Genomic DNA, 27281 nt, shown 5'->3' on the forward strand with positions numbered 1-27281 from the left:
ACTTTCAATTATGTTGGAAACTTTTAGTATACTAAAAAATATTATCATTTGAAATCGAACATGATTATTTCTTTTTCTCCTCCTTCGAGATTTGATGTTCCAACTTACTCCTTCACCGGGTTTTCCTATTGCTCTAATTCTTGGTTCACCAGCTCTATGGTCATGTTGCATGCGTGAATTGAGATTCTCAAGTGTGGGGGCTAAGTTCTTTATTTTGTTGACTCTTCCCACATTGTCATAAGCTTGGCCACCCCCATTGAAAAATGTTGGTTTTTGAAAAATTTTAATTAGAAATTTGAGTTGGAAAATGTTGTATTTTAAAAAGAATGAAAAATAGATACTTTTAGATATATCAGTTGAAAATATGGAGAATATCCACGACATTCATTTGATAGTTCCACAATATTTGTCGATGCATTCACATTTACCAATTTTTGTATGGATAATATTCACAAAATGGATATTATCTATGTATGGAAAATTTTGATCGGTTTGTCATTGGGGACAACCATTTTTCAACCCTCGTAATAGTATCATGAGGTTTAGTGTATGCTCTTTTCCATAAACTAGTCTATCTATTCAATGAAAAAAAAAAGAAACTTTCCTGGTGATCATTATCTCCCTTATTTGAATACATTTAACATTAGACCTAAAAAGTTGAGATCTATGAAGAATGTTTAAGTGCCTATTACAACTCCAACCATACCTTACACATTGAAGAAAAAGAAAGAGAGAAGAAAAATGAAGCATGGGCGTAAAAACAAAACTTCACTGAAATGGTAGTGGAAATTGGAAGTAACAAGTACGACGTGACTTTCACTCAAGCTTCCACAACTGCTTCAGCAAATTAGTAAAAAGGGCTGGCAACTAGAAAGTCCTGTGCTCGGTTCTTTCTGGATATATTGCGAATTGCGATAACTTCTCCATTTCTGGGGGAAACGGAGTAGTAGGATGGGGATGGGGATGGGGATGGGGGTGGCGAGGGATGAGATAGATAAAATCTCAGAACCTTCCGTCACAGTTTTCAAGGGAGGCGGTGGGGTCGGCGACCAAATGGCGGATGATGCACATAATAGTAGCCCTGGGAATTTGGCTTGGCGGTATTCATCTCAATTTTGCTCTAGGCCTCATATCCCTCTTCTACCTCTCCCTGTCCAAAGCCCTCTTGTGAGTTTTGTTTTTCTCATTCTCTCATCCCTTTTTTACCTTTTCCTTTGGGTGCGTCTCTTTCTAATCTCTCTCTCTCTCTCTTTTTAAGGGTTTTCGCTTTACTTTTGATATTAGTGTTAATTCCTGTCGACCATAAAAGCAAATACGGCCGCGTATTGGCTAGGTATGTTTTGCACCTCTTTTCGTTGGCCCCCCTCTCCTTCTTCTTCTTTCATCAATCTGTTGTCCCCCCTCTCTCTGCTTATAATCTGCTGTTTGCTTTCAGATATATATGTCAAAATGCTTGCAGCTATTTTCCAGTTACTCTACATGTTGAGGATATACATGCGTTTGATACCAATCGTGCTTATGGTTAGTGACTGCTGTTTTTATTTGTTACTTTATTTTTTCATCCCCTTCTACAATTGTTCGGTCTCTCTCTCACCATCGTAGAAGAAATTATTTATTTATTTTTTTAAAAAAAACCATAAAAGAAATATGAGAAACGAGATGTTTGGTTATAGGAAACTTGGCTCCTCGTATCTTGTCTTAATACCTTGTTTATGGCACAAGGTTATAATGAGCAAACATGCATGATATCCTATTGGGTGCATTTTGGTTTTTAGTGCCTCTAAGATTACTGAATGAGGCTACACTTCCCAAATTGTTGTGTGGTCGGATTTTTGTGGCTGAGCATGAACCACCACTCTTTTGAGTCGTTTCCAAGTAGTGGAAGGGCTTGAGCAAGAGCTTTGGATTTTATACAACATCTTACGTACTCCACTTTTTTTTTTCAAGTGTTATTGTGTTCTTTCATTGTTTCTCAAGGAAAGCAATTGTTTCTAAAAACAGAAAAAGAAGTGTACTCCTCATAACGTCTCTGGGGCTTATGCCTCAAGGATGTCTTGAAGCCTTTCAAAACATGGATAATCATTTTGTATTTGCGTTTAGTGGTTTCCTTTTTGTTTTCTGCTTCCATTTTGGTTTAGGTGATAAAAAACTTATGTTCTTTCTTTATTTTGTATTACCTAAAGTTTTGTTTCCCAAATAAAAAAAACAAACAAACAAATAAGTTGGTAATAAATTACAATAGTAGGAAACGACAATACAGTAGTCTTCTATCATTGTCCTTGTTTGATAGAGGAATCAACTGAATCCAAAGGAGAAATCTTCACTTTCTTCCTTGGGGGACTGTGCATCTTTTTCCTTATTTTTTATGGATATTTCTTTTATTTAAGAAATCCTTTATTTTCAGAGAAAATATTTGGAAAATACATTTTTTTGAGCAATTTTATTTTCCAATGTTGTAGTTTTTGGTTATGAGCCACATTCAGTTTTACCTATTGGTGTTGTTGCGTTGGCCGACCTTACTGGTTTCATGCCTCTCAAAAAATTGAAAGTCCTTGCAAGTTCTGCTGTAAGACTTCTTTCTTTTCATTCTAGGCATTTACTAGCTTTCTTTGTAACTTCTAATCGTTTCATCATGTGCGGGGTATTCTACCAGGTGTTTTATACTCCGTTTTTGAGGCACATATGGACATGGATGGGCCTAACGCCAGCGACAAGGAAAAATTTTATCTCCCTCTTGGCAGCTGGCTATAGTTGCATCATTGTGCCTGGTGGAGTACAAGAGACATTTCATATGGAGCATAATTCGGAGGTCTTTATCCATCCTTTCTTTACCTGTAAATTTTGACATTGATTCTTCTATCTTTATTTGATTTATTTACACTTTCCTCCATTTTATTAGAAGGTTAAGGCTTATCCACTTGCACAATGGAGCCAAGATAGATAAAACTCTAGTCCCTTCTTGTTTGTCTATTTTGAACTTAGCCAGAGCATTGCTAAATTTTCTCTCTTTTTCTTCTACATTCTCCTATTTTCTAGTATCAAAAGGTAGATATAACTGCTGGATTTTGCTGCTTCAAGCATTCTGGAGTTACTTTTCCTTTGTGATCAGTGCTAGATGAGTTTGTTTTTTGTAATTTTTTGGGGTCTTAATCTAGTTGAGATGTCTGAGATGCTCCTGATCCTTGATCCTTGGTTTCTTTGCTCATTGTATGTTCCTCTTGTACTTTGAGCTTTTGTCTCCTTATTAATATATTAATGAAAGAGGTTGTTTCCTTTTCAAAAAATAATGGTGCTTAGTATGGAGCATGTAAGCCTTAAATTAATTAATAACATTTTACAAATCCTCAATTGGTATGAACAAGTATTGTTGAACATAATAGTTATATAAAAATTAAAAAGTAACAAATTCCCACACTAAACAAAAAAATCTACTTCACTACTATTATTAATAGGATGGACTTATAAACATTTTTTATCAATAAAGTCATAGTAGTAGTAAGAGTCAATGTTTTCGAGGCAACCCATGGTTCACTCCTAAGGCGAGATGTGAGGCAAACCAAAGCCATTGATGGTGAGGCAACAAGGCTACAGCAAAAGAATATCCTTTCAGAAAGATCCTTGGATTGACAATTAGTCTTATGTTCATGTCTTCCTCGTCTTTTCAGGATAGCATTGTTGCCCGATGGGTATGTATTTGACCCTTAGGATGGTGAAACTTTATCATGAGTAGTTTTCTTTAGAAGACTGTTGAAAGAAGTTGAAATTCAAGATTTTGAGCCATTACTACAAATCGGCATTGGTGGTTCACAAATAAAAACCAAATATGTCTAATTCTAACTCCTTCTTGTGCTAGTTGCTTCACAACATTCATGAAAATGGCCCTAACCATTAGCACTTCTGGAAACAGATCTTTTGAAGTATGGTGGCAGATGAACCATCATGGGTTGGCCTAATGGTAAAAAGGTCATTACTTAACTAAGAGGTCATGGGTTCGATCCATGGTGGCCATCTACCTAGGAAATAATTTTCTATGAGTTTCCTTGACAGCCAAATGTTGTAGGGTTAGGCGGGTTGTTCCGTGAGATTAGTTGAGGTTCGCGTAAGCTGGCCCGAACACTCATGGATATAAAAAGAAATATATGGTGGCAGACGAATACATTTTTGGTTAGACACTTGGATTGTTGATTCTTCTCTAAAAGTTGATATTCCTTTTCTATTCAACATAGGTTCTCCCTCCAATTGTTTGGTTTATGATAATTGGGATGGTAATTTTCGTTCATGGAACATTATCTTTCGATCATCGCTCATAGATGAAGATCGTTCAAAGATGAGATTCTTGTTTCTCGGATCTTTACAGGTAAAAAAGTGAAATTTGGAAGTCTGGGACTCTTAAAAGAATCAACATTCTTATTTGGATAATGAGTTCTGGATTGCAGAATTGTTTTGAGCTTTCTTGAAAGAAATCTTCCTTTGCATTGCCCATCACCTTTTATTTGCTTTCTTTGCATGAAGTATAGGGACACCTTGCAACATTTATTTTTTGATTCTATTTATTGAAGGCAATGTTGGTGGAAACCCTCCACGCATCCCACTATTGTTCCTTTATTAGTTGGTCTCAGATGTGGCATTAGCGTCCAAACTTTTGTGGTCTAATGTGGTCTAATGGGCTGAAAGAGTGCAACTAGAGAGTTCAAGTCTCTTCCTTAGGATGACCGTTTTGGTTCAGCTTGTCTGAAAGCCTCCCCTCATGATGTTCTTTCTCTAAAAGCTTGGCAAACTACTCTATTTGGGATATTTGTCTTAATTGGAATGCTTTAATGGAAGTGTCTGTTTCCTTTTAAAAAAAACTTTTGATTATAAGAACAATATCTATCGACATTCTGTTACGGGAAAAAATGTTGAGGTGGTCGCAACACTAAAAGAAAGATGATTTTTTTCTTCAAAAAAAGAAGGAAACAGAAGAAAAGAGAAAATAAGAAGTCCGTATTTCTCTTACCACCACAAAATTAGGAAACAAAAGAGGAGAAAGCCTGCAGCTACCATTCAGGTCGGTATTTCTCTTGTCCCATTGATGATAAAATTAAGTTTGTTCTAGTGTGTCACTTCTTGCTTTTAAAGTGTAAACTTGTCAAATTCTGAGGTTTTAGCTTCAGAATAATTTGTCAGATCATTTTAATGTCCTAAGCAATGCCTTTTGGTCTTTTTGTACTCTAACCCCCCCCCCCGGCACACACACACCAAATAAGGAAAATAATTGTCCAAAAATGGGTCCAGTTAGAGGTAGGACGGTGGTCTGGCTTGGCGGGAGTTCTTAGTTAGAGTAGATTATGGATTATGTAAGGAATCATTATGGATGCAGTAGGTCGATTAATATAAAATAAAATAACACTAACAGCAACAATAGTCACGAGCCTCCTTTTGTTTGGTTGAGGCATAAATCCTGAGACACCTCAAAGCCCTCTTGCTAAAGGCTTATGGTTAACATTCAGGGAGAGGAAAAGGAAATGTAATTAGTAGAACTTCTTGCTTTTCTGTAAAGTTGGGTTGCAGTAATCATTCTCATTCCATGAGAAGCTTGGCAGGATTGACAATTCTGAAATTCACTTTGTAGACTGTCTTCCTCAAGACAAGACGAGGATTTGTTCGTATAGCGATGGAGATGGGTACACCACTGGTCCCAGTTTTCTGCTTTGGTCAGGTATTTTTCTAATGTTTTCGTAGTGTTATATTTCTCGTGCTATAATTTGTATTTTAAAATTTGATTTTGATCAGTTTCCTCCAAATTCATGTAGTCAAGTGTCTATCAATGGTGGAAACCTGGTGGTAAGTTTTTCCTCCAATTTTCAAGAGCAATCAAGTTCACACCAATTGTCTTCTGGGGAGTTTTTGGGTATGTGTATATTTTCTCGCCGAGTCTTCACAAATATCATGCTCTTCTCTTATCTTACCATGCTGTTCTTGTCCATCTTGCTAAAAAAGAAAGAGCACGTCTTGTTAAATGGTTGCGTGGTTGCATTGTTGTATGATTGTATCTAGATTATTGCTTTTAGGAGTCTACTTTAAATATATGTATTTTTAGTCATTATATCATCAATTGTGCACAAAACTTCTAGCTTCGGAGTCGAAGCTCTATTATGTGCTCATAACACAAACACTCCATTTTAGTTAGTGTCTAGTGTCGGACACAGACAAACACCTGTCCAACATGAAAATTTACATGTCCTATTCTTATTTGTTGTTTTCAATTTTAAACATGCGGGCCATGTTTGGGATACTTCCTGGACACGTCTAAACAATTCTTTTAAAGAATAAAGACAAAACAGCCCAACCTTTCTTGTTGCGAATTTAAAGCCCAAATCAATTATATGTTGAAAGATGGGGGAAGCCCCTTTTTAAAACCAGATTTTCTTTAAAAAACTGAAGTTAGGAACCTTGGGTTTCATCTCTTATAATTGTTAATTAACTTCATTCTTAAATCATCCATTGACCTAAAAGTTTAAGTTGACGATGGAAGACAAATTTAATATTATGTCATCTAACACTCACCCTCACTTGTGGGTCTGTAATTTGTAGAAGACCCATTCTTGCCCTTCACTTCATAGGGATACTCTCCTGCAATCAGGGATGCCTATTGTAGGCTTTTGTTGAACCTTCTAGGAGTTGCATAGACTGCAACTTGAGGCAAGCTGAGTTTGGGTGTCATTAACAACCATGTAATTGCTCAACTGTTCAGGATTTATGATTATTGTTATTATTTTCTTTTGTGTATTTCCCTTTCGCAGGTTTTTTGAAATCTATTTATTTTTCTACCTAAAAGGTCATTATGTACTCTGAATTATTATATTTAATAAATATAAAATTAACAGGTGCCATTAACAACCTCGTAATTGCTCAACAATTCAGGATGTCAGTGTTGACACTGCACAGTCAATATTGAATTATATATTTAGTTATTTTTTTGGGAAATTGGACCGGGCAAAACTAACTTCGCGCCAGCCTTGGGCTTTAGTTTGGTAAAAATGTTGTATACATGCAATTTATTTTGAGAAATTTGCCTCAAGAGGAGGAGGAACAAGATGATCCATGAAAAAGTTCAATAGTATGTTATAACATTGGGATCAAGTGTGTTGGTTGGTGATCTTTGGTTTTGTTCGTAAGTTAATCTATCTAGTTCTAATTTCATCGTTACCTGCCTATCATTGAATATTGTTGTGTTTTCAGATCGCCTCTTCCTTATAGGCGGCAGATGCATGTGGTGGTGGGAAGACCCATTGAGGTGAAGAAAAATCCAAATCCAACGAGTGATGAGGTAGGTGTCTCAAAGGTCCATTAACAATTTAACATATATGCTAGAATGATTGCAATTCTTTACGAACGTTTAAGCATACATAATATTGACGTCAAAGAATCTCTCTTTTTGGTCCTCTATGGAACTCCACCGCCCAACTTTGTTTGGCTAGATGAGTGCTGAGAAAGAGAGGTAGTGGGGGAGCTGAGGGGTCAAAACTAGTTGCCTTACTTTTTGAATTTAACAATCATAAGTAGGATTCAAACCGATTGTTTGAGTAAGTTCTTTAGAATTATCTGCTTAGGGGGATCATTTACCAAGTCCTGTATTTCATTATTCTTACAACTATCATGGTAAGTCCCATATCTCTTACATGGTTTTTATCAGGTGCTTGATTTACACGGTCGGTTTGTTGAAGCACTCGAAAGTATGTTTGAAAGGTATAAAGGACAGCTTGGCTATGATGATCTGCAGTTAAATGTCCTTTGATTAAAGGTTGAGAGATTTATTTGGTCCAACTTCAATCAATCCTGTACTCATCTCTTGTATTCAAGAATATCTGTAGCAATGATCGGAGTGCCCATTATTATACATTCGAGATCTTTTGGCAAATGATGTGGGGTCCAGCAGAATAGAAAACCAGGGTTTTAAATCTTTGAGAATAATACACTTAAATGGAATTCGAATTCAGTTATGAAATGTTGTAGGATAAACCAACCCTTGTTGAATTAGAAATGATGATCATAAGATGGTTCGATTAATAATTTAATCTTTAATATTTTGTAGTCGGATGCTATAATGGTTTACAAATTGAAGGTTTTAACTCAAACCATGCTCGAAAACTTCGAGGATGGTGATTTTAGAAAAATAATAAATCACTAACAGTTGAATTTTGAAGCATTGTAGGATGAAATATATGTTTCGAATTTTCTTTTATTTTCAATATGTGCATTCTTACCTCAATATCAATCTGCATGTTATTGATCTAACAATAAAATAAATTAATAAAAATATATATTTACTATAATTATTTTTTAAAAAATAAACTTTCAAATATAAAATACCACTTTAGCAATACAATGGTTCTAAAATCGCTTTTTGTATTAAATTGAAAATTAATTTTAAGAGTTTGTTATCAATTATAGATTTGATTGTTTGAGAAAGGGTAGTTTAGATATGATTTTAAAAAAATTGATCGAATTTTAAACAGGTAGTAAGCTTTTTAAATTAATCTTCATAATTTAGAATTGATCTTTATAACCCTTATGTTTGATTCAAGGTTAATTTAAAGTTGTCTAGTTATTCATTTATTTTCTATTTGAGAAACAATTATTTAATTAATTAATTACAGTATAAATGTACTTCTATTTATTTTATTTTATAACTCATATACCTTTATATATATATATATATATATATATAAAAGAATTTACGAAAACCATCTAACTCGGATATAATAATAGAAGCATTGCATTTTAACAGAAGAATGGTATGCGGTAATATTGAGGCCATCGATGTTTCGCAACCACTTGTGGAGGTCCAAGTTCTGATGGCGATCGCTCTCCTTCAAGGCGTGCACCTCCTGCGCGAGATAAACTAGAAATAGACAACCTCCAATTCAAATTTCTGAAGAATCACGTTATTGAAACGGACAATCGGATTGGAAACGGTATCATATAGGTGTGATTTTTAGGGTTTCTTTCTGGGTTGCATGTTCGTAAAATTACAACCACACATCAAATCAGCAATTTCAGGTTTGAATCCCCAAGCATGCAGCTCCTTCTCTTTTCCAGATTAACCCATTAGCATCTGCATCTCATACCGTTTCCCCGTCTTCTCCCCCTCAAAATGCATATCATATAATACTACCTTGTCTCTCTTTTTCGTCAATTTTAGGAAAATGTGTGCATGCTGTTCCGTTTATTTGATTCGATTGATGCAGGGAGGGCACGAGAAGCGAATCTTAGGGTTAGGTTTTTCCATAAAAGTTAAGATGAGGATCATGGGTTGAGCGTTTTGTATAGGAAGTTGCTGTCATCTACCGAGTATTGATACTTTCATGTCTTATTTCTCATAGACGCCAACTCCTTTTTACGGATTTCTGGGTTGGGTTTCCCTTTTATTAAGTGCAGCATTTTTTTCCCCTTATCTGTCTTCTGAAAATTACGTGTTGCATTCTTTCCTTCATTTCTTAAACTTTCTTCTGGAAACCTAACTTCCATTAGTATTTACTTGTAGGATTCTGATTCTTCCGTTGGAACTGAAGATGTGTGACGCGAAGGAGAAACAGGAATCTGTACAAGATGTGTCAACTGCTTTAAGTGAAGGAAACCAAGTTAATGCAAAAGAAGATGAGCTCCATGATTCTCTCTCTGTGCCAGCTGAGGCAACTCCAAACTCTTGCGAAAAAGAGATTGATTCACCTGGAACTTGTGTACAGGAAATTGTACCTCTTGAGGATAATTTAGAAAAACCTACAATTCTTCAGCAATCCAATCAAATTTCTGGGCATTCACTTCCCATGGATTATGACCAAGAGTTGGATAAGTCTGTTGCAGAACCTGCTTCCGATGTCAAGTCTGGCCCTGTTGAGTTACCCTCGAGGGATCTAGATGCTGCTGTTTCCAGCTCTCCCCTAGAAACTGTTCAGTCCTCCATAGATGCCAAATCTGAGGCCTCTAAGATGCCTGAAATTAAAACCTGTTCTCTTGATGATGCTTCAACAGTGAGTCACGATGAACCTGTAACTCCCCATCCAGTGTCATCTTGTGTAAAAGCTGAAACAGAAAATGCCATAGAATTGAAGGTCAATGAAGACATTGTTACTACACCACATAATGGGGATTCAAACATGAATCACTCGTTTCTTTTGGATGAAAATCATATTGCTGAAGGTAGTGAATCAGGAACAGAAGAAGAGCAATCTGCTTTCATGAAGGAGCTTGAGAACTTCTTCAGAGAAAGAAGCTTGGAATTCAAACCTCCTAAGTTCTATGGAGAGGGTCTGAATTGCCTCAAGTAATATTTTTATTCTTCTTTACTGTAGCATGATTTACATCATCCAATAGGAAATGGAGTTCTCAGCTCACATTTTGAACTTTTTATTATAAGGTTGTGGAGGGCTGTGACTAGATTGGGAGGCTATGACAAGGTATTTTTTGTTCTTTCTGTAATGACCACAATGTTTCTTGCTTCAATGATGACATGTTTGGATCGTGTGAAATCTAATATAAATATTTCAAAGATGCTTTTAGTTCCCATGTGACTTTTTGTTTAGGGCTTAAGCTGCCTCGTACACATTGAGGCTATAAAATGCATTTGAGTTAGCACGGACACTTTAGTTTGGATAGTGTGTTCGTGTCGGACACTTGGACACTTTGACACTTGGTGGACACCTTTTGTACCTTTTTAGTGCAGCAAATGTATTAGATTTGCATAGAACATTCATTGATTAGACTAAAAAGGCGTATATATGACAATGATAATAACTTTTGGGCATGGAATACATCAAGCTCAGTTTTTTAAGCATATAAATGCATCAATTCATTTACTATGAATTTTCTTTTACTATAAATATGATATATATACTTTAAATATGAATATTTTAATAAATGTGTCCTTGCCTTGTCGTGTCCTAGATTTTTAAAATATGGTGTGTCGTCGTGTCCGCGTCATGTCGTATTCATGTCTCGTATCTGTCTTCGTGCTTCTTTGGCTACTGTGCCTAAATTTAATGGTCGAGAAAATGAACATGGTATTTATATCTTCATGCAAAGTGTTTTAACTGCTCCCCTTCATCAACCTTAGGGCATAGGTAGTTAGGGGAGAAAATTGCGGGTGTATGATTTACTTTTTTATTTTGCTTTCTTCTCATGATATTTCTTGTTTCATTTGATTCAATTGTTTTTTTGGCTCTGAAATCTTATTTTTGACACATCCATCACTGGCATCCTTTCTGGACAGGTGACTTCATGCAAGTTGTGGCGTCAAGTAGGAGAGTCTTTCAAGCCTCCAAAGTAAGGACACAATTGGTAGTCTAATATCAAAATTTTCCTACGTGTGACACTGAGGGAGACAAGTTGCTGCTTTTCCCAATCATATTTTTCGAATTGTTAATTTAGCTTATGTTCTTTCACCTGTCTTTCTTATTGAGTAAAATTAGTTATAGTGCCTGAAATCTTGAACAGCATAGCCTAATGCCCAACCTAATTCCGGTTTACATTTATACTAAATCATTGTTGACAAATTCTTCAGGTAGTTTGAAGAATAAATGGTATCATGGTATCTGAGTTGTAACATCTCCATTTTAGGAGGATTTTTCTTTATCTTTTACATTACCTCATCTTTCAGCCTATATATGATAAGCATTCTTTTTTTTTTGGTTCTACAGGACATGCACAACAGTTTCATGGACATTTCGAGGATTTTATGAGAAGGTGATGGCGAAAAGATATTTTCTTTGAATATTTGTGTATTTCCATTGATGTATTTATATCCATCTTTTGTATGTGCATCCTATGGGATTTTCATAGTCACAGGTTTCTTACAAATAAAAGGTTAGGGGATTATTAATACTTCTTGTGGGTCATTTGAAGTTTTGTAATGTAAATATAATCCATTGCACTTGTTTCAAATGGATGAAGTTTTAAATCCATGTTTTCTTTCTTACCATAGCAAGTATTTTTTCAATTTATTATCTGAGTTTTGTTGCACTCGTTTTACCCTTAGCTTTGTATCAAGACTCAAGTGTCTCCAATCTCTATCTACTGCTTAGAAGCTCATGGAAAGAGAAACGTATATAGTTGCATAAGTTATCTAACACAATACTTTTGGTTGTAACTTCTCAATTTTTTTTAGGCTCTTCTTGATTATGAGAGGCATAAAACCAATGGTGGTGAACTTAGTGTACCTATTGCTTCCAACTCAGAACCGATGAGTATTGAAAACCAGGTATTGCAGAATTTCAAGCTCTGGACTTATATTTATTTTATTTCTTCATGACGAATAGCTAATATTTTTTGGGCAAATTTATTTCTGTTATATTTTATATATGATAGCTATTATGGTGTTTTTTGCTCGTAAGAGGTAAGAGAGTTGAAGGTTACATACAACGCATTTCATTTCATAGATTCAGGGCTAGTGACTGGTTTCAACTATTATTTAGTTTTTTTCACACTTTTATATGACTTGTGTTTAGCGATACTTGGTTATACCAAATTTGGATTTGAAAAAGGTTTTTAATTCACTATCAGAGGCTTACTCCCCATTTTCCTTGTTGAGGCTTTTGCCTTACCTCTCCGTGAGGAAAAGGTCTTCTTTAGTCTTTTAAGACATTGGTCAGAGACTCCCAAATTTTGGTGGGAAATTGTGTCAGGCTTTGATAGATGATTGATATCTCTAGAAGCTTACTTATTCCGTAAAAGTACAACATTCCATCAAAGAAAATTTTCAATAGACAAATAGTGTTCAATAAAATCATTGGTATTAGTCCTGCCAATAGCCACTGGCTAACCAAAAAGTGTATTTTCTTTGAATTTTTTAACGTCCATAGCTTAGATACGAACAAAAAGAAGCTGAATCATGAGGATGGGTTTGAGGAGCTAACCAAAGATCTGGAATAAGAGAAGACATCCAGTCCGAGGTCATCTTAAATGTTGCATATGTTAGATCATAAAAAATAGTGGGGGCTAGTTTTAGGAAGTATAGGTGTTATTTGTTAATAATGCTGGTGTTATTGATCCTGCTCATGTTTGTGTTATATTGCCCCGAGGAAATAGCATCCTGCTAATAATTGTTTGCCTCAAGGATATACCTAAGAGTCTAACTAGTACACGATTGAACAAATTAATGTACATACAGTCAAATTTCTTCAGTAATTTTATACATCCTGATTTTCTCTCACACAACTTTAATCAGGGATCCGGATCAGGTAGAGCACGAAGAGATGCTGCTGCACGTGCCATGCAAGGTTGGCACTCACAACGTCTTCTGGGAAATGGTGAAGTTAGTGACCCTATTATCAAGGTCTGGTGAATGCTGTGTTTCATGGATTGTTTTCTCTTGTGCATCCTCAATTTATTCCCTTACCATCCTTTTCCAATGGAGTATCATGTTTAATAATCTCTGTAGGACAAGAACTCACTCTCAATGCAGAAAAGGGAAAAACAACTAAAAAGCATTGGTAAGCTTCTTTTGTGTTCTTCACAGCTAGGATGGCTGCATATCTGTAATTCTTTCTTCCTCTGGTTACAACTATTATTAATAATTTTTGGTTGATGTAGGTCTTCTTAAACGTAAGAAACCATCTTACATGGAGCACTCCATGAAATCAGCACGTACAAAATCACCAAAACCACAGTTAGTAAACTCTTTATATGGATTTTTATTTGTGCATGTAAGAAAACATTGGATGGAATGTTGGTAAAAAAATTCCTGTTTGTGGCTTAGGTTGGACGTAGCAGTAGTTGATATTGGACAACCAGCCGACTGGGTCAAGGTCAATGTGCAGAAAACTGTAAGTTGCGGAAGTATGTTTTAATGAAAAACACCAGTAATAATGATCATAGAGCCAACTCACGTAGTTCCGTTCTTGTGGCAGAAAGATTGTTATGAGGTCTATGCATTAGTTCCTGGACTACTCCGCGAGGAGGTACATCATTTCTGTTTTATGCCTTTTCATCATTTGCAATGTGTACAGTTGTCATGGAGAAACCATTTAATTTGTTTTTCTATTTTATTTAATCAATAAAAACTTCTAAGAAGTTCAATGGACAACGTATTTGCTTGGGTTTTTTTTTTTTCTTGCAATGGTTAAGAGAGATGAGCATCTTCTATCTGTTTGCTGTTCTAGCAGCCTTTGGCTTGTGAGGCCTTGTGCTATGAGCTCAAGGCATCTTTACTTTTAACCTTTTTTTATTGTTTTGGTCTGAATTAGTACATATGTTTCAGTGTTGTCCGAGCAGTGTGTAAATCTTTTCCAAATTCTGTTTCTGCAGGTGCGTGTTCAGTCTGATCCGGCAGGACGCTTGGTCATTAGTGGTGACCCTGAACATCCTGATAATCCATGGGGTGTCACACCCTTCAAAAAGGTCCTTACTGACCGTAACTTTATTAAGAAGCAGTTTATTTTAGTAACCAGGATTACCCTCAACAATTTACATTATCGTTGAAATTTACAAGACTTCCTACGTTTTCTCACTCTAATCTGCTTTATTTCCCTAATTTCCTCACCTCGGACCTTCAAATTCTTTGCCTGGAAAGAGGCTGAAGAAATATTCAATGCGTGTTTTTCAACGATTAAAATTAATCTTGTGAATTTAGAAAAAATATTCAATGCTTATTTTTTATTGCAGGTGGTCAGCCTACCGTCAAGGATTGATCCACACCAGACTTCTGCCGTTGTCACCTTACATGGACAGTTGTTTGTTCGTGTTCCATTTGAACAGTTGGAATGAATGCATTACATAACCACTCAACTGAAGCTCGATGTTCAAACCAATCTTGTAGTTTGACGTGTTAGTCTGTTTTATAATGTTAATACAGTTTGACAGTGGCAAAAGACCGTTTAGATAGGCAGGAAACATGATTTTGTTTTGTTTTGTAAGATCTTTGATAGTGGTTAGCTAGTATCGAAAAGCTATTAATGTATCTTATGTGAACTCCTAATCTAAGTATCCTTTACGGCGTATTTATAGTAGCAAGGATACTACTGCTCATTTTTTCTTGTTGACGGTTGCATCATTTTAGCCCTAGGAAAAAGGAGTACACCAATTGGGAGTATACTGTAACAAATCTTGTAGATGACAGCATTGAAATAGGAAAGCAGATTGATCAGCGTCAATATTAAGCATGAACGTGATGATATTTTCATTTTCAAACAAACTAAGGTATGTAGTTCATATAAATTTAAAATAGAAATGTAAATATTTTATAACACTTAAAAGAAATCAACCAGAAAAGGATACTCTTGCAACGTGATGTAACAATCAATATCCATTTAAAAAAATTAGAAGTTTACACATTCATTGTTCAGTTGCCATTGAGGCCAAGTCTAATTCTTCGTCGGAATCAATTACATCCTCAAAATCATAATATGCTTTGACCTGCATGTGAAGTAATAACGGTTAGCTCCATTTACAAGACCTCGATAAGCATAACAGTACGATACATCTATTCTATCATCATACAAGATAAGAAAAAGGGCTACAATTGAGAGGTGGAATGTGATTAATCACCTTTACCAACAACTGAGGCATTCTGAGCCTCTTTAAAGGGAAACCAAGAGGGTGTTGCGTTAAAGAAAGATCTGATTGGCCATCAAGCAAAAGGACAAGATGGTTTACGTCTTCATTTTTTATGCAGTGCAGATACGATCGTGGATTAGCCATTCCTCTCTTTTCTTTCATCGCTCTTCTCTACTTGACCCGGTGCCTGGAGCTAAAACAATCGGGGTGCATAAAAGACTCGTTTTCACTCTTTCTTTGTTGAGTGCATCATTGGAACGTCAAATTACAAACAGTACTTGTCCAGATATCTCTAGTTGGACTCCAAATACAGTTTTCTAGAGATCTTTAGAGAACTTGGGACTCAGAAGGCATTTCATTCAAGTTAATATTGAAGCTCAAACTCTTCATTCATTCCAAACTTTTTATATTATACATAACATTCATATCCATCTCACCTTTTAGCAAGAAGCGCTAGGTTAAAAGGCTATTTCCACCCAAAAGCTCTGAGCAAATTCTTTATAGATGGTAATGCAGATGGCAAATTAAGCCATTTGGCTTGTTCACAATTTGCTTCTCAATCGCTTGAAGCTGGCTGGCTTGCTATCCGAGGCTTGAAAAAGAAGCTAAATGGTACTAAAAGGAAAATGGGATTGGAGGCTTTTTCATGAATTATCTGCTTTGTGGAGAAAAGTGATGACTAATATTTAGTTGAAAGGAGGGAGATCTCCTTGTCTAGTTACCCTTAAAACCCAAAATTCATCTCTAAGTCTTCCATTTATAGTATAATTGGAAATTGGAAAGGCAACCATTTATTTCATCATGAAAATAAACAATTGTTGGATATATGAAATAACAAAAAAGGGAAAGGATAATTTAAGGCTATGTTTAAGTAAATTTGTGTAATGGCAATTTCGTATAACTACAAAAGGATCTTCCACCTTCGTAGGGCTTTAACGTGAAAGGTGTTTTAAGCCATAAGAGGAAATTAAATTTGTCATTGAAGATACAGCTATTTCTTCGGGCATTCAATTGCTTATCGGGCTCGTTTTGAGATAATTTTGGGGAAATTTTGCTCCAAGTTCCATGAATCTATTGGCAACTTGGTTGGATTTTATAGCCTGTTGAGCTTAGTGAAAGATTTTGGTAATCTTTAGATTTTGATTTTGATGTTTTGAAGAGGGTCATGGATTGGTTGATAGTTAAGCCTCAAGAAGCTGGTTTTTTATTTCTTCAAAATTCAATCAATCATAGAAGTCTCATTTCATGTGAATCTTTTATTTTCTCTTCTTTTATTTGATATCTTGGTCTGGTTTTGATTTACCATTCTTACACTGACAAGTCTTTTATAGCTTTATGTTCCGTATATTCTTTCGTAAATTTGCGCATTAGTCTCAGTTCATTATTTCAATGGAAAGCTTTGTTTCCCTTTTTTATTAAAGAAAAAAATGTCTACTGCATTCGATCTAAACGAACCACAAAAAGGCTCTCATGAGGTGCAACCATAAGGTCCTGCTTATTTACAGATTTAACCCAAGGGGTTCTAAAAAACATCAATTCCATGACTAATTTAACTCCCTGTGCTGTGTGCACCACGACTAAACAACTCTACTCCAGGCTACAAATGTCATAAGAGTCTCCTCCATTGAATGGATAATCCTCTAGAATAAGATAAATTAGATATATCGATAGAAAGAACCACGACCCAATTGAAAATAGAGATCATGGCGCTCTAAAATCTGTTAGAATAAGGCAGAGGATAAAGAGGTGGCTTTGAGACTCATGGACTGTATACTCTATAGCATAGGGACAGTGCACCAACACTAATGGTCTAGGTCCTTTCATTGATAATGCCATGTTTGAAAAACTCTTGGAACACTCTAATTTTGTTCTTTCTTGGTGTCCCCATCCTTTCTAAAAAATTCACATTTGAAGGAATCAGGACCTGATGATTTTTAGTTTCCATTTGCCAAAGTTGATTAATAGAAAGATTTCTGTTTCTTCAAACGGACTCTCTAACCATTATACTAAGCCACTGCTAATAGGCTGGCATGAACTTCCCTCTAGAACAAACCGTTGCTTCCATCATATTCATTTAGAGGAGAAAATCCATAATTTCATTCTACATAAACTGGAAATGGAGTTTTTACCCACTCTATGAGAAGTCCATCTATGAAAGAGTTTTGAAATAAGGTAGCTCTTTCAGCTATTTTAGCTTAGCTTCTAACACAGCCGTTACTCTTTCAGAATCAACTTCAATATGTTTTGTCTTGTCGTGAAGGACTGTATTGTGGACAATGGAAATTGCTGCCTTATTATCACAGTAAATGTGCATGCACATTGTCTGAGTGAACTTCAATTCTTCCAACAGTCTTCTTATCCATATAGCCTCACAAACACCATGAGGTAAAGCTCTAAATTCTGCTTCTCTACTACTTCTTGCAAACACTCTGTTTTTTACTTCGCCAAGTAACATCCTCCACCAAAGGAGCAGTAACCAAAAGTGGATCTTCTATCCATCGTGCTACCTGCCCAATCAGCATCAATGTGAACTTCACCTTTGAGATGGCCATTCCTTTTTCTGAAGTACCTATCAAACATCTTAGGGTTCTATAAACTGCATCAAAGTCAGTTAACTTAGGACCATGCATGAACTAACTTACCATACTGACTGCAAAAGCGATGTCAGAATGTGTGTGGAAAGATATACGAGTCTCTTCACAAGTCTCTGGTACTTTTCTCTTTCTTTTATCTCATTTTTTATTGCAACTTCCAATTTCAGATTCTGCTCAATCGCAGTTTCTGCCACCTTGAAACCAAAGAAATCTTCTCTTCTAGCATATTAAGAATATACTTCCTTTGGTGGACAAGAATGCCACTTTTGGACCTGACGAACTCCATGCCTAAGAAGTACCTTAAAGTTCCTAGGTCTTTGATCTGAAAATCATCGACTAACTTTTTCTTCGCCAGTCTTGTCTCATCATTGACGGTAGAATGATATCATCAGTATACTCTACAGCCTTATCATTTTCTGTATGTTTATAAAACATCATATGATTGACTTGACTTTAATTGAATCTATGAGTGATATATAATTAAATTTTCCTTCAACCACCAGCTTAAGCTTTTGGGTGAATTGGTGATTTAATAGAATCCATAGCTTGTGCCTGCTTTTTCAAAGGGTTCAAACCATGCTCTAAGAGATTGTTCGAGAGTGTAGAATGATCTCTTTAACTTGCACAATTTGTTAATTTCGAGATCTACCTCAAACCCGGGTGGAACATCCATACATACCTCTTCTTCAAGTTCCCAATTGAGAAAGATATTTTTAACATCCATTTAATAAAGGGGTCAATCAAAGTTAACTGCAACAGACAACAAAATTTTGATAGAATTGATTTTAGCAACTAGAGCAAATGTTTTTTGATAATCAACTCCCTAGGTCTAAGTAAACACCTTAGCAACCAATTTGGCCTTGTACCTTTCAACACCACCAACTTTACATTTCACCGTGAACACCCACTTGCATTCAATTGTTTTCTTTTTTTTTTTAGTTCAACTATGTCCCATGTGCAATGTTGTTTCAGAGCATTCATCTCTTCCATCACTGCTAATTTCCAATTCAAATTACTTAAGGCCTCCTGTATATTCCTTGGAACAAACAGGTTGGTTATTTTGGATGTGAAGGCTTTGTGACTGTCAGACAATCTAAGATAAGAAAGACAATTTGCAATGGGATATTTGACAAAATTAAAAGTACCTTTCCTATGGGCAACTGGAAATATCAAGATCAGAGACATCAGATAAGGGATTATGAGAAAAACTGAGAGAATTAGAAGAAGGAGAATGTATTTTACCTGGATCTTTAGAATCATTTATCGAGGTATTAGATTGATTTTGTGATAGATCAACCATCTGTTCTCAATTCTTTTGAGTTAAGTTTCTTCTAGTGTAAACCCGTAGTTTTTTTACTTGTCAAGTCAGTCGGTACTGTTTCTCTGCCTACAAGAAGAACTCTCCACACTTGGCATCAAAGAATTAGAACTCATAATTTCATAATCAATGATGTTTGGGATAAGTGAAGTGTTCCAAAAATTATCTTTCAAGATTAGGTCTCCCCCCTAAAGAGAATTTTGGCCAAAAAAAAGGGTTGATTCTCCAAAAAAGACACATGCATACTCTCAAAGTACTTTCTGGTCGGAGGGTCAAAACATTTGTAAGCCTTCTTATGGGAGAACAACCAAACCTTGAATGATTGGCATCTCCACCAAAGGAGTGTCTGTTCTCCTTATTTTAAAGAAACTATAATGCTATGGCGTCAGAAGGCTTACAAATCTAGACATATACACCAAATACAAGAAAGGTTTGGTTGTTCATCAGCCTTCAGACACCAAAGCATTATAGTTTCTTTAACTTAAGGAGAACAGACACTACTTTGGTGTATATCTCCTAATTTGACATTTCAACTCGATTTCTACTCGTATGAATCAAAGAGATCTAGGTCTCGCCAAATCTTTTCGAAGGAGTGAAAGTATTGTGTCACTGAGTTACTTTTTTGGCTTATATCTTCCTAGTTTGAGATTCAACTCAAAAACTTGTGATTGATTGCCTAAATAAGAGTACATTTGTGTCACACTGTCCCACGATTCCTTGGTCGTAGAGTAGCACATGTAATTACAGTTGATGTCTTCAACCATGGAGTTTACAAGCCAAGTCATAACCATGGGAGTTTTCAACATCCAATGCAGCAAACAATGGGTTGTTTGGTTTTGAGGCAGTTTTCTCTCTGATAATGAAGCCAAGTTTCCCTTGTTCACGAATATAAAGTCTAACACCTTGTGACCAACGAAGAAAGTTGACTCCATTAAGTCGCATTGTGGTGATTTGGATAGTGGGGCTATTGGAATGGATACAATTATCGACTTTAGCCATAGGTAACTTAGTATTTGACATGGTTGAAGCAACAAAGGTAAAAAAAACGGAGAGAACAGATCTGAAAACACAAACCAATCTTGTCATTGGCAGCGGACGACTCAGAAAGGGGTAACCGGCAAGGACCACAACAAACAACGGCAAACAAAAAAAAAACCAACTTACAAACAAAAATCGCAAGAAAATGCAGGTACTAGAGACGTCCGACAAGTTGTGGTCGGCAAGGCGATCAGTCAAAGTAGAACTACTGGCAACGACAAACCTTGAGGGGCAGAACACATGGCTAGCGCTGGCAAAGGGCTATAAGAGTTTTAGGGTTTTTTAGGGTTTCAAAAACCTTCTCTGATACCATGCCAAAGAATGTAATTTTTAGTATACCTCACAAAGAGAAAAGGGTTTTCTTAAATAGAAGAACAACACATCTACAAAGAAGCAAAAAAAATTGGCAAATATAATACAACTAGTACAATAAAATATAATACAAAAAAGAAAATAATCATCATATAGTTCTATATCAAAGTAGGAAATATCCACCAACTTGAGAATAATTTTCCAAACAAGGCAATAACTTGCTACCTTCGGTCGTGGAGTAATGGCTTCAAAACTATGAATGATTGGAACATCAAAATTCGGAGGTTCTAGAACAATATATGCACCTTTGTTTTTGTATCTTTCCTCAGTGGCCTACAAGGGAAAAACAATAAGAAAACTAGTTCTCATTTCAAGTGAAATAAAAGGTAATATAAAGTTTACTCATTTATCAAAAAGGTTCCCAACTGGAACTTAGGGAAGGCTGAAAGATAGACAGATTGGCCCATGTAGAATAATTGCTAAATATGAGCCAAATGCCTACAAGATTGAGTTGTCTGAAGGGTTCAACATCAGCCCAATTTTTAATATTACTAGTTTACTGTTTTAGCTTACTGTTATAGTTTATTAAAACTACTTAGTTAGTTACAAAGTAACCAACTTGTATTACTTTTCCTCAATAAATAAACACCTCTCGTATTGAGAGGCAAGATATTCATTCATTCAAAAAATAGTCTTTGATATTACACCATATTATATCACTGACACTGATTTTTTTATTGCCAAGTTGATGGATAGAAAACTTATCCCTTCAAGCTGAGTTTAAATAGACAAAAGGGAAGAACTCAAAAGAAATACAAAAATTAAAAACAATCTATGTCATCCACTCTACAAAGAGATAAAGATCCGGTCAATACCTGAAATTGTGGATAGTCTGGAGCACTAAACAAAGTAATCAGCTTCCCTGAATCTACAACATGATCTATCGTGTAACCCTGATCCATTCCTGCAAGACCGGGTCTCTTTTCTCTAGCATCAGGACCTTCATGGGATCTGATAATTAGCTAGACAACCGAAAGGAAAAGGTTACAAACTGATTGTTCAGACAATTTGCTTTATGTTATAAAATACGTCTAGAGTAATGTTGGAGCGTCCAACAGTATATGCTACGTTAGTTGACAGATGGAAAGTTAGGAAGTTGGACAAGTTTTTACTTGTTAGTTAGTGAGTTCGGGTGTACCGTGTACAACATGACCTGTATCAGTCCTTGTTTTCTCTATTTCTGTCGACTTTAGAATTAAAGCACCAAATTCACCATGTCAAAGAGATGGAACATGAAAGGGGAATCTATGAAGGATAGAGTAAAGTCAGCTGCAGAAGAGATTAAGAAGACAAAATACAGAAGAAAAAAAAGAATGGAAATGGAGAGGGGATTGCAATACTCTTGGAACGATGGAGAAGGAAACCAGCAAGCAACCAAAAAACCCTAGAAGGCTAGAAGAACCATATCATGAGGCTTGATCTATACGTTAAGCTTCTATATCTATAAGAACAGTTAAAAGGAGAAGAAAGCAAAACATACTTATCCTAAAAGATATATAGAAATGGAGAAGAAAAAAACTTTTTTGTTAAGAAAAAACAAAAGAATACACAGACATTAAAAAAACTATCGGGCCTATACAAGAAGGGGCTCTAAGCAAGAGAAATAAGTCCAAGCGAATAATTACAAAAGAGCCTAGAAACAAAGAGCCAAAGATAAGCATAGAATCTAACAAGAAACCAAACATCATCAAAAAAACTATTGAGCCCACTATTGGTTCACCTAACTGCCACAAAGCAAACCCTTCATCACAGAAGGGCAGATGAAGGAAAAGCTCTTCAAATGCCTCCCTACACTATCATGGAGAAGCCTTCGTATCAAGGGTCCACTGCCACTAATCAATCTCCTCTTCCGGAAGGTAGCATCTCCCATATTGTTTAGGATATCACAAGTCAAGGAGGTTCTAATGATTGAAATATAGGAGGGATGGAATGCCAGATGGAATATTATTAAAAGAATCAACCTTAACAATAATGAGTTGGATTAATTCCAATCTCCATGGAAGAGAAGGTAGAAGTTAGTTGGTGTTCGGTATTCCATCTAACAAGCTCATCCACATTCTCATGAGATACTTCGTCTTTGGATTAACAAACACAAGATTAATTTTGAACCCCAAAAGGAAAATAGTGAATGTAATACGGAAAGGCAACCAGAAAAGGTGAAATCTTTTACTTGAAGTATTTGCCATGAAGTCTTAACATAGCCTAAAGGTTCCAATAAAGAAGATGAAGCGTGAATCTTGGTCCATCTCAGAGTGTCTTTTGCTAGAGGGAGGAGGAATAGAGGAAGAAATTAATGTGTTTCTTCCCAATGCAACTGGGAAAGATTGATGTAAATAAGAACAAGAGAATCGTTATAAAATCGTCTAGAAACAAGGATGAAAAACAAAGAATCTATTAAGGGTCCAAACATCAAAATAAGAACTCACGCCCTCTAAAAATTTTGATGTTTCTCGGTCTCTGAAGGCCCACAAAGTAGCTCATAATCCGTATTAATACAGATGGCTTAGTTGTTGATGTCACATATAATCAGCTTGGATCAGACAACACTCATGCTTTTATGCAAATAAAGATGGCTAACATAAACCTGGGCGCAGTCCAAGCAACAAAACTTAAATAGTCGAGTGACTATATACTTCTATTTAATATTTCAAACAAGTTTTGGACCCACTGACTGCCACCGGTAAAACTTAATTCATTAGCTAAGAATTGCATTAAAAATGTATCTCTGACAAGAAACGCTTTTATAGATGACAAGAAATAACCAAAAAGGAGGAAAAAACTCAAGCCCCAAACCAGGGGAGGGTTGTATTAAAATATATCTTTTAAAGAAACAATATAGATGTCCTGATTCAAACACACACACGCGTTTTAACATCTAAAATAAACTAAGGAAGTGTTTGTTATAGTTACCTTCAGATCGAATTTTTTCAAGAATTCTTCAGTGCAATCAGGACCCCACAAGAGACCAATGCCCCTCTCTCTATTTGGGGAGAGACCAGGATTCATAGAAGGATCAGACCACAACACATCGCCCGGAATTAAATTCAAGCCTTCCCATGGGGGATCAAGAACAGATCTTCTGGCTTTGGATAGCTCCTCCAAAGAACCAAAGAGATAACCCGTTGGCTTCCGGATTTAAGATTATCCTACGATTTTTTTTTCCTTTCGATCTTTTAGACGAAGGAACTGATATACTGCGGAAAAGTCCTCCATGAGCCGTATATACACATCCAGCAATAATGGAGGCTAAAGGCAGCCCTTCGAAACACCCCAAACACTTCCGATAGACGTGCTTACCTCTGTCTCCATACTTGGCTAGCACCTCCTTCTCAAAACCATAAACGGATGTGCAGTACTTGGATTCGTGGTTTCCACGAAGAAGAAATACACGATGTGGCATAAACACCTTTAGACATTATGGAGCAGAATTTAATCAAAGGAAAACCACCTGTTCAAGGCAAAGAAAGACTAGAAAGTAGCAAGGATAAATGTGATGCAATGTTTTTCTTTTACAGAAGGGCAACTACTTCTAGGCTGAGATAATAGAGATTGGACAGAGACTAGATAGAGAAGATTAAACAGCAGGCCACATGCTACTGTACGCATAACATAAAAATCCCGACGATGCAGGGAACATGGTTACATGAATGATTAAAAGTAAAACTGATGTTCAAAAATACCTTCCAAGCCAATAAGAGCAAAAAAGTTTCAAGACCCCAAGCCCCTCTGTCGACGTAGTCCCCATTGAAGACAAAGAAACGGTTTTCAGAAGGAAAACCAGCATCCTGCAGAAGAAAGAGGAGATCATGAAATTGACCGTGGATGTCTCCGACGACGACTACAGTGGAGTCGCTGCTGGGGGGTGAATCTTGGAGGATTTTGAGGCAATTGGGTTCTTTGTGGAGGATTTTAGAAGCGGTGAGGATTAGAGTGTCGAAAACAGAGACGGGAAGGACGGAAGGAAAGTGGGATGGAGGTAAATTTTTGGAAGACCAGTCGAAGGCGGCGATTAGATGGTGTATCCACTGGAGGGAAAGGGTGGCATCGGGAGGCCAAGAGAGAGGTAAGTGAATCGGAGGTGGAGTGGAAGAAGGTGAAGATGATGTGCAGGGATTTTCGTCAGATTCAGAGAGGGTGGAGGAGGTGGTGGTGGAGGGTAGATGATCGAAAGGAGCCGGAGTAACATCCGTGGGAATCGGATTGGGCGACGCTGAAGAATCCAAATCCGGAAAATGCTTCGACGACATTGTTATTTTCTTCGTCGTTGAATGATGAGAGATGTAGCAAGCCCTAGCAATGGCAGCGCCTCCATTTCTATACTATTTTATTTTTTTACACTTAACTACTGCCATGCCACCCGCGCGCCAGCTCCTTTTGCACTCCACTGTCCCATTAATTAGGCATCACCATTGCCATAATATGCTGGCCGAAAAGTTTTCATTAAACCGAGCCCATCTATCGAACCCACCACTCGCAATGACCCTATTCAAAATTAAACTCTAATTTAAATCAGTGAGTTTTTATAAATTAAAATAAAAATGACCAACTATTTACCAATATAAAAAATATATAAAATTATTTAACTATTATTTTTTAATGTAAATATTTTATAAATTTATTATTTTTATAATTTATTAAGAAACATTTTTAAAAACAATAAAATAAATTAAAATGTCTACCCGCTGTACCAAAATAAACAAATAAATTTAGAAGAGTGTCAATGAGAGCAGATCACCAAAATAAAATATATTCTCCACATATAAATATATATATATTCCATTTGCACATATAAATAACGATATCCTGCGTGAAGTTGGGTTAAACTTTTCAAAGCATTTCTTTTCAGACGAGACAGACAACCGGCGGAAGCCACCAAAAAAGAAGATTATATTCCGGATCGATTTTTCAATATGGACCCTATCACATATGAGAGGATTACGCGGCGGCAGAGGCGGTCCTGCAGAGGCTTCCGGCTCACCTCCAGAAGACTGTCGGTGTCAAAGCTGCGGTCCAAATTCGGGTGGCTGTTGCGTATCTTAAATCGGTGGCGGCGCTCCATTGTTGAGATTAAGAAGAGCGGAACATCATCAAAAGGTTCTTCTAATTCAGCTGCGCAAGCTGCGAAGCTCAGGTCCTTCCGCCGCTCCAACTCCTTCTACGCCGAAGCCATTGCCGATTGCTTGGATTTCATCAAGACCACCTCCTCCTTCTCAACGCCTCCTTCCACTATACCTACACATACCTTCTAATTTTCTAGCTTTTTTTCTTCTTTTCTTTATCGCATCCCATATGGTATATTATATTATTACTGGCGATGGTTTAATCCTTTCCTACACAATCAATTGAACATACTTCTTCACCTTACTCCTAATACTATCTATCAATTATCATCATAATACATCATTTATTTTATTTCAGCTTCTAAACTATAAACATTTCAACTAAATTTGAAATACCCAATTTAATTATCAAATTATTTATGCATCCATGTTTTCACTTATCATTATCCCAATTAAAAATCTCTCGTTTGCTCGTCCCCAGGCCCAGATTGTTGTTCTACGCTCTTCTACTTTTAATTATCTGCCATTGAATTTTAATTTTATTTGCATCACTTGCAATGAGTATAGTATTTTAAAATTAATAATTAAATATATATCTAAACTCCTATAACGATTTAATCTCTTGTATATTTACGAAGTGAGATGATATTAATTTAAAATAATATGGTGGGGGTAGAAAATTGTGGTTGAGTATTTAACGAAGAACAAATTTAATTAGTTGAGTTTGAGTAGGTGAAAAAGAAAAATTGGAAATGGAAATTGTGAGAAAGATCCGTGATTACGCCACCTACTTCATTTCTATCTTTTGACTAATGCGTTGCGTTCCATCATTGAAAACAAGGAACCAACGCAGCACTTTCTTCACCTGCTCTTCTTTCAATCTTTTTTTTTATAAACATTTCTTGATTTCAATGCTAAATTGTAATCACGGCTCTTTTGGTCCAAACTTTATTTTAAAATTTTTAATCATTTTCAATCATTTTTTTTTTACCTACACATTAACATACCCCCAATTTAAATATTTTGATGTAGCTAAGGGTGTGGTATATGCTTTATCGCTACAATAATACTTTCGTGCATTTAATTTTAAATATCTAAAAAGTTAAAAAAAAAAATTGACATGTGATTGAACAACATGTTATGTGATTTACATGTGTACTCAACACAACAACGATTTTGTTTAATAATGGAATATACTACCTTGCAAAGTAAAAAAGTTCACTAATGAATTATTATGGAGTTGTAATGATGGACGGTGAATATATATATATATGTATATTGGGTAGATAATTTATGATTTAATTTCTAATCTTCCTCTTCAAATTTGGGCTTCTCAAGTTCTCAATTTTTTCTCTCAGTTACTACGAG

General features: G+C 36.0%; 3 protein-coding genes across 3 annotated transcripts; 2 read left to right on the forward strand and 1 right to left on the reverse strand.

Annotated features, from left to right (window-relative positions):
- Window positions 1–592: 592 nt before the first annotated feature.
- LOC101206462 (diacylglycerol O-acyltransferase 2D) lies at window positions 593–8073 on the forward strand. Its single transcript, XM_004146137.3, is given in 10 exon segments — window positions 593–1035; window positions 1037–1167; window positions 1259–1333; window positions 1436–1521; window positions 2460–2566; window positions 2654–2809; window positions 5612–5698; window positions 5793–5890; window positions 7222–7309; window positions 7676–8073. Coding segments are annotated over 10 exon segments (1014 nt in total). The 5' UTR covers window positions 593–951; the 3' UTR covers window positions 7778–8073.
- Window positions 8074–8747: 674 nt separating this feature from the next.
- LOC116402528 (AT-rich interactive domain-containing protein 3-like) lies at window positions 8748–15011 on the forward strand. Its single transcript, XM_031881976.1, has 13 exons — window positions 8748–9042; window positions 9527–10306; window positions 10400–10439; window positions 11252–11304; window positions 11679–11724; window positions 12146–12238; window positions 13205–13312; window positions 13418–13469; window positions 13570–13645; window positions 13736–13802; window positions 13887–13937; window positions 14284–14376; window positions 14641–15011. Exons 2-13 carry the CDS (start codon window positions 9555–9557, stop codon window positions 14740–14742), a joined length of 1533 nt encoding a protein of 510 aa, XP_031737836.1. The 5' UTR covers window positions 8748–9042; window positions 9527–9554; the 3' UTR covers window positions 14743–15011.
- A 166-nt stretch (window positions 15012–15177) lies between these two features.
- On the reverse strand, window positions 15178–25284 carry LOC116402529 (serine/threonine-protein phosphatase 7-like). The gene is given in 6 exon segments (XM_031881977.1): window positions 15178–15390; window positions 21019–21126; window positions 21669–21815; window positions 23764–23961; window positions 23963–24259; window positions 24534–25284. Coding segments are annotated over 6 exon segments (1398 nt in total). The 5' UTR covers window positions 25101–25284; the 3' UTR covers window positions 15178–15309.
- Between the last annotated feature and the right edge of the window lie 1997 nt (window positions 25285–27281).

The sequence above is a fragment of the Cucumis sativus genome, chromosome 3 (genome assembly GCF_000004075.3).
Source record: "Cucumis sativus cultivar 9930 chromosome 3, Cucumber_9930_V3, whole genome shotgun sequence".
In the NCBI taxonomy this organism is placed as follows: Eukaryota; Viridiplantae; Streptophyta; class Magnoliopsida; order Cucurbitales; family Cucurbitaceae; genus Cucumis; species Cucumis sativus.

Excerpts from the sequence above, each read along its gene's own strand:
- LOC116402528 (XM_031881976.1), top strand. The coding sequence starts at position 9,555 with ATGTGTGACGCGAAGGAGAAACAGGAATCTGTACAAGATGTGTCAACT. Across the intron at positions 10,307-10,399 it reads GAGGGTCTGAATTGCCTCAA|GTTGTGGAGGGCTGTGACTA; the intron begins GTAATATTTTTA and ends TTTTATTATAAG. Across the intron at positions 13,470-13,569 it reads AAAACAACTAAAAAGCATTG|GTCTTCTTAAACGTAAGAAA; the intron begins GTAAGCTTCTTT and ends TGGTTGATGTAG.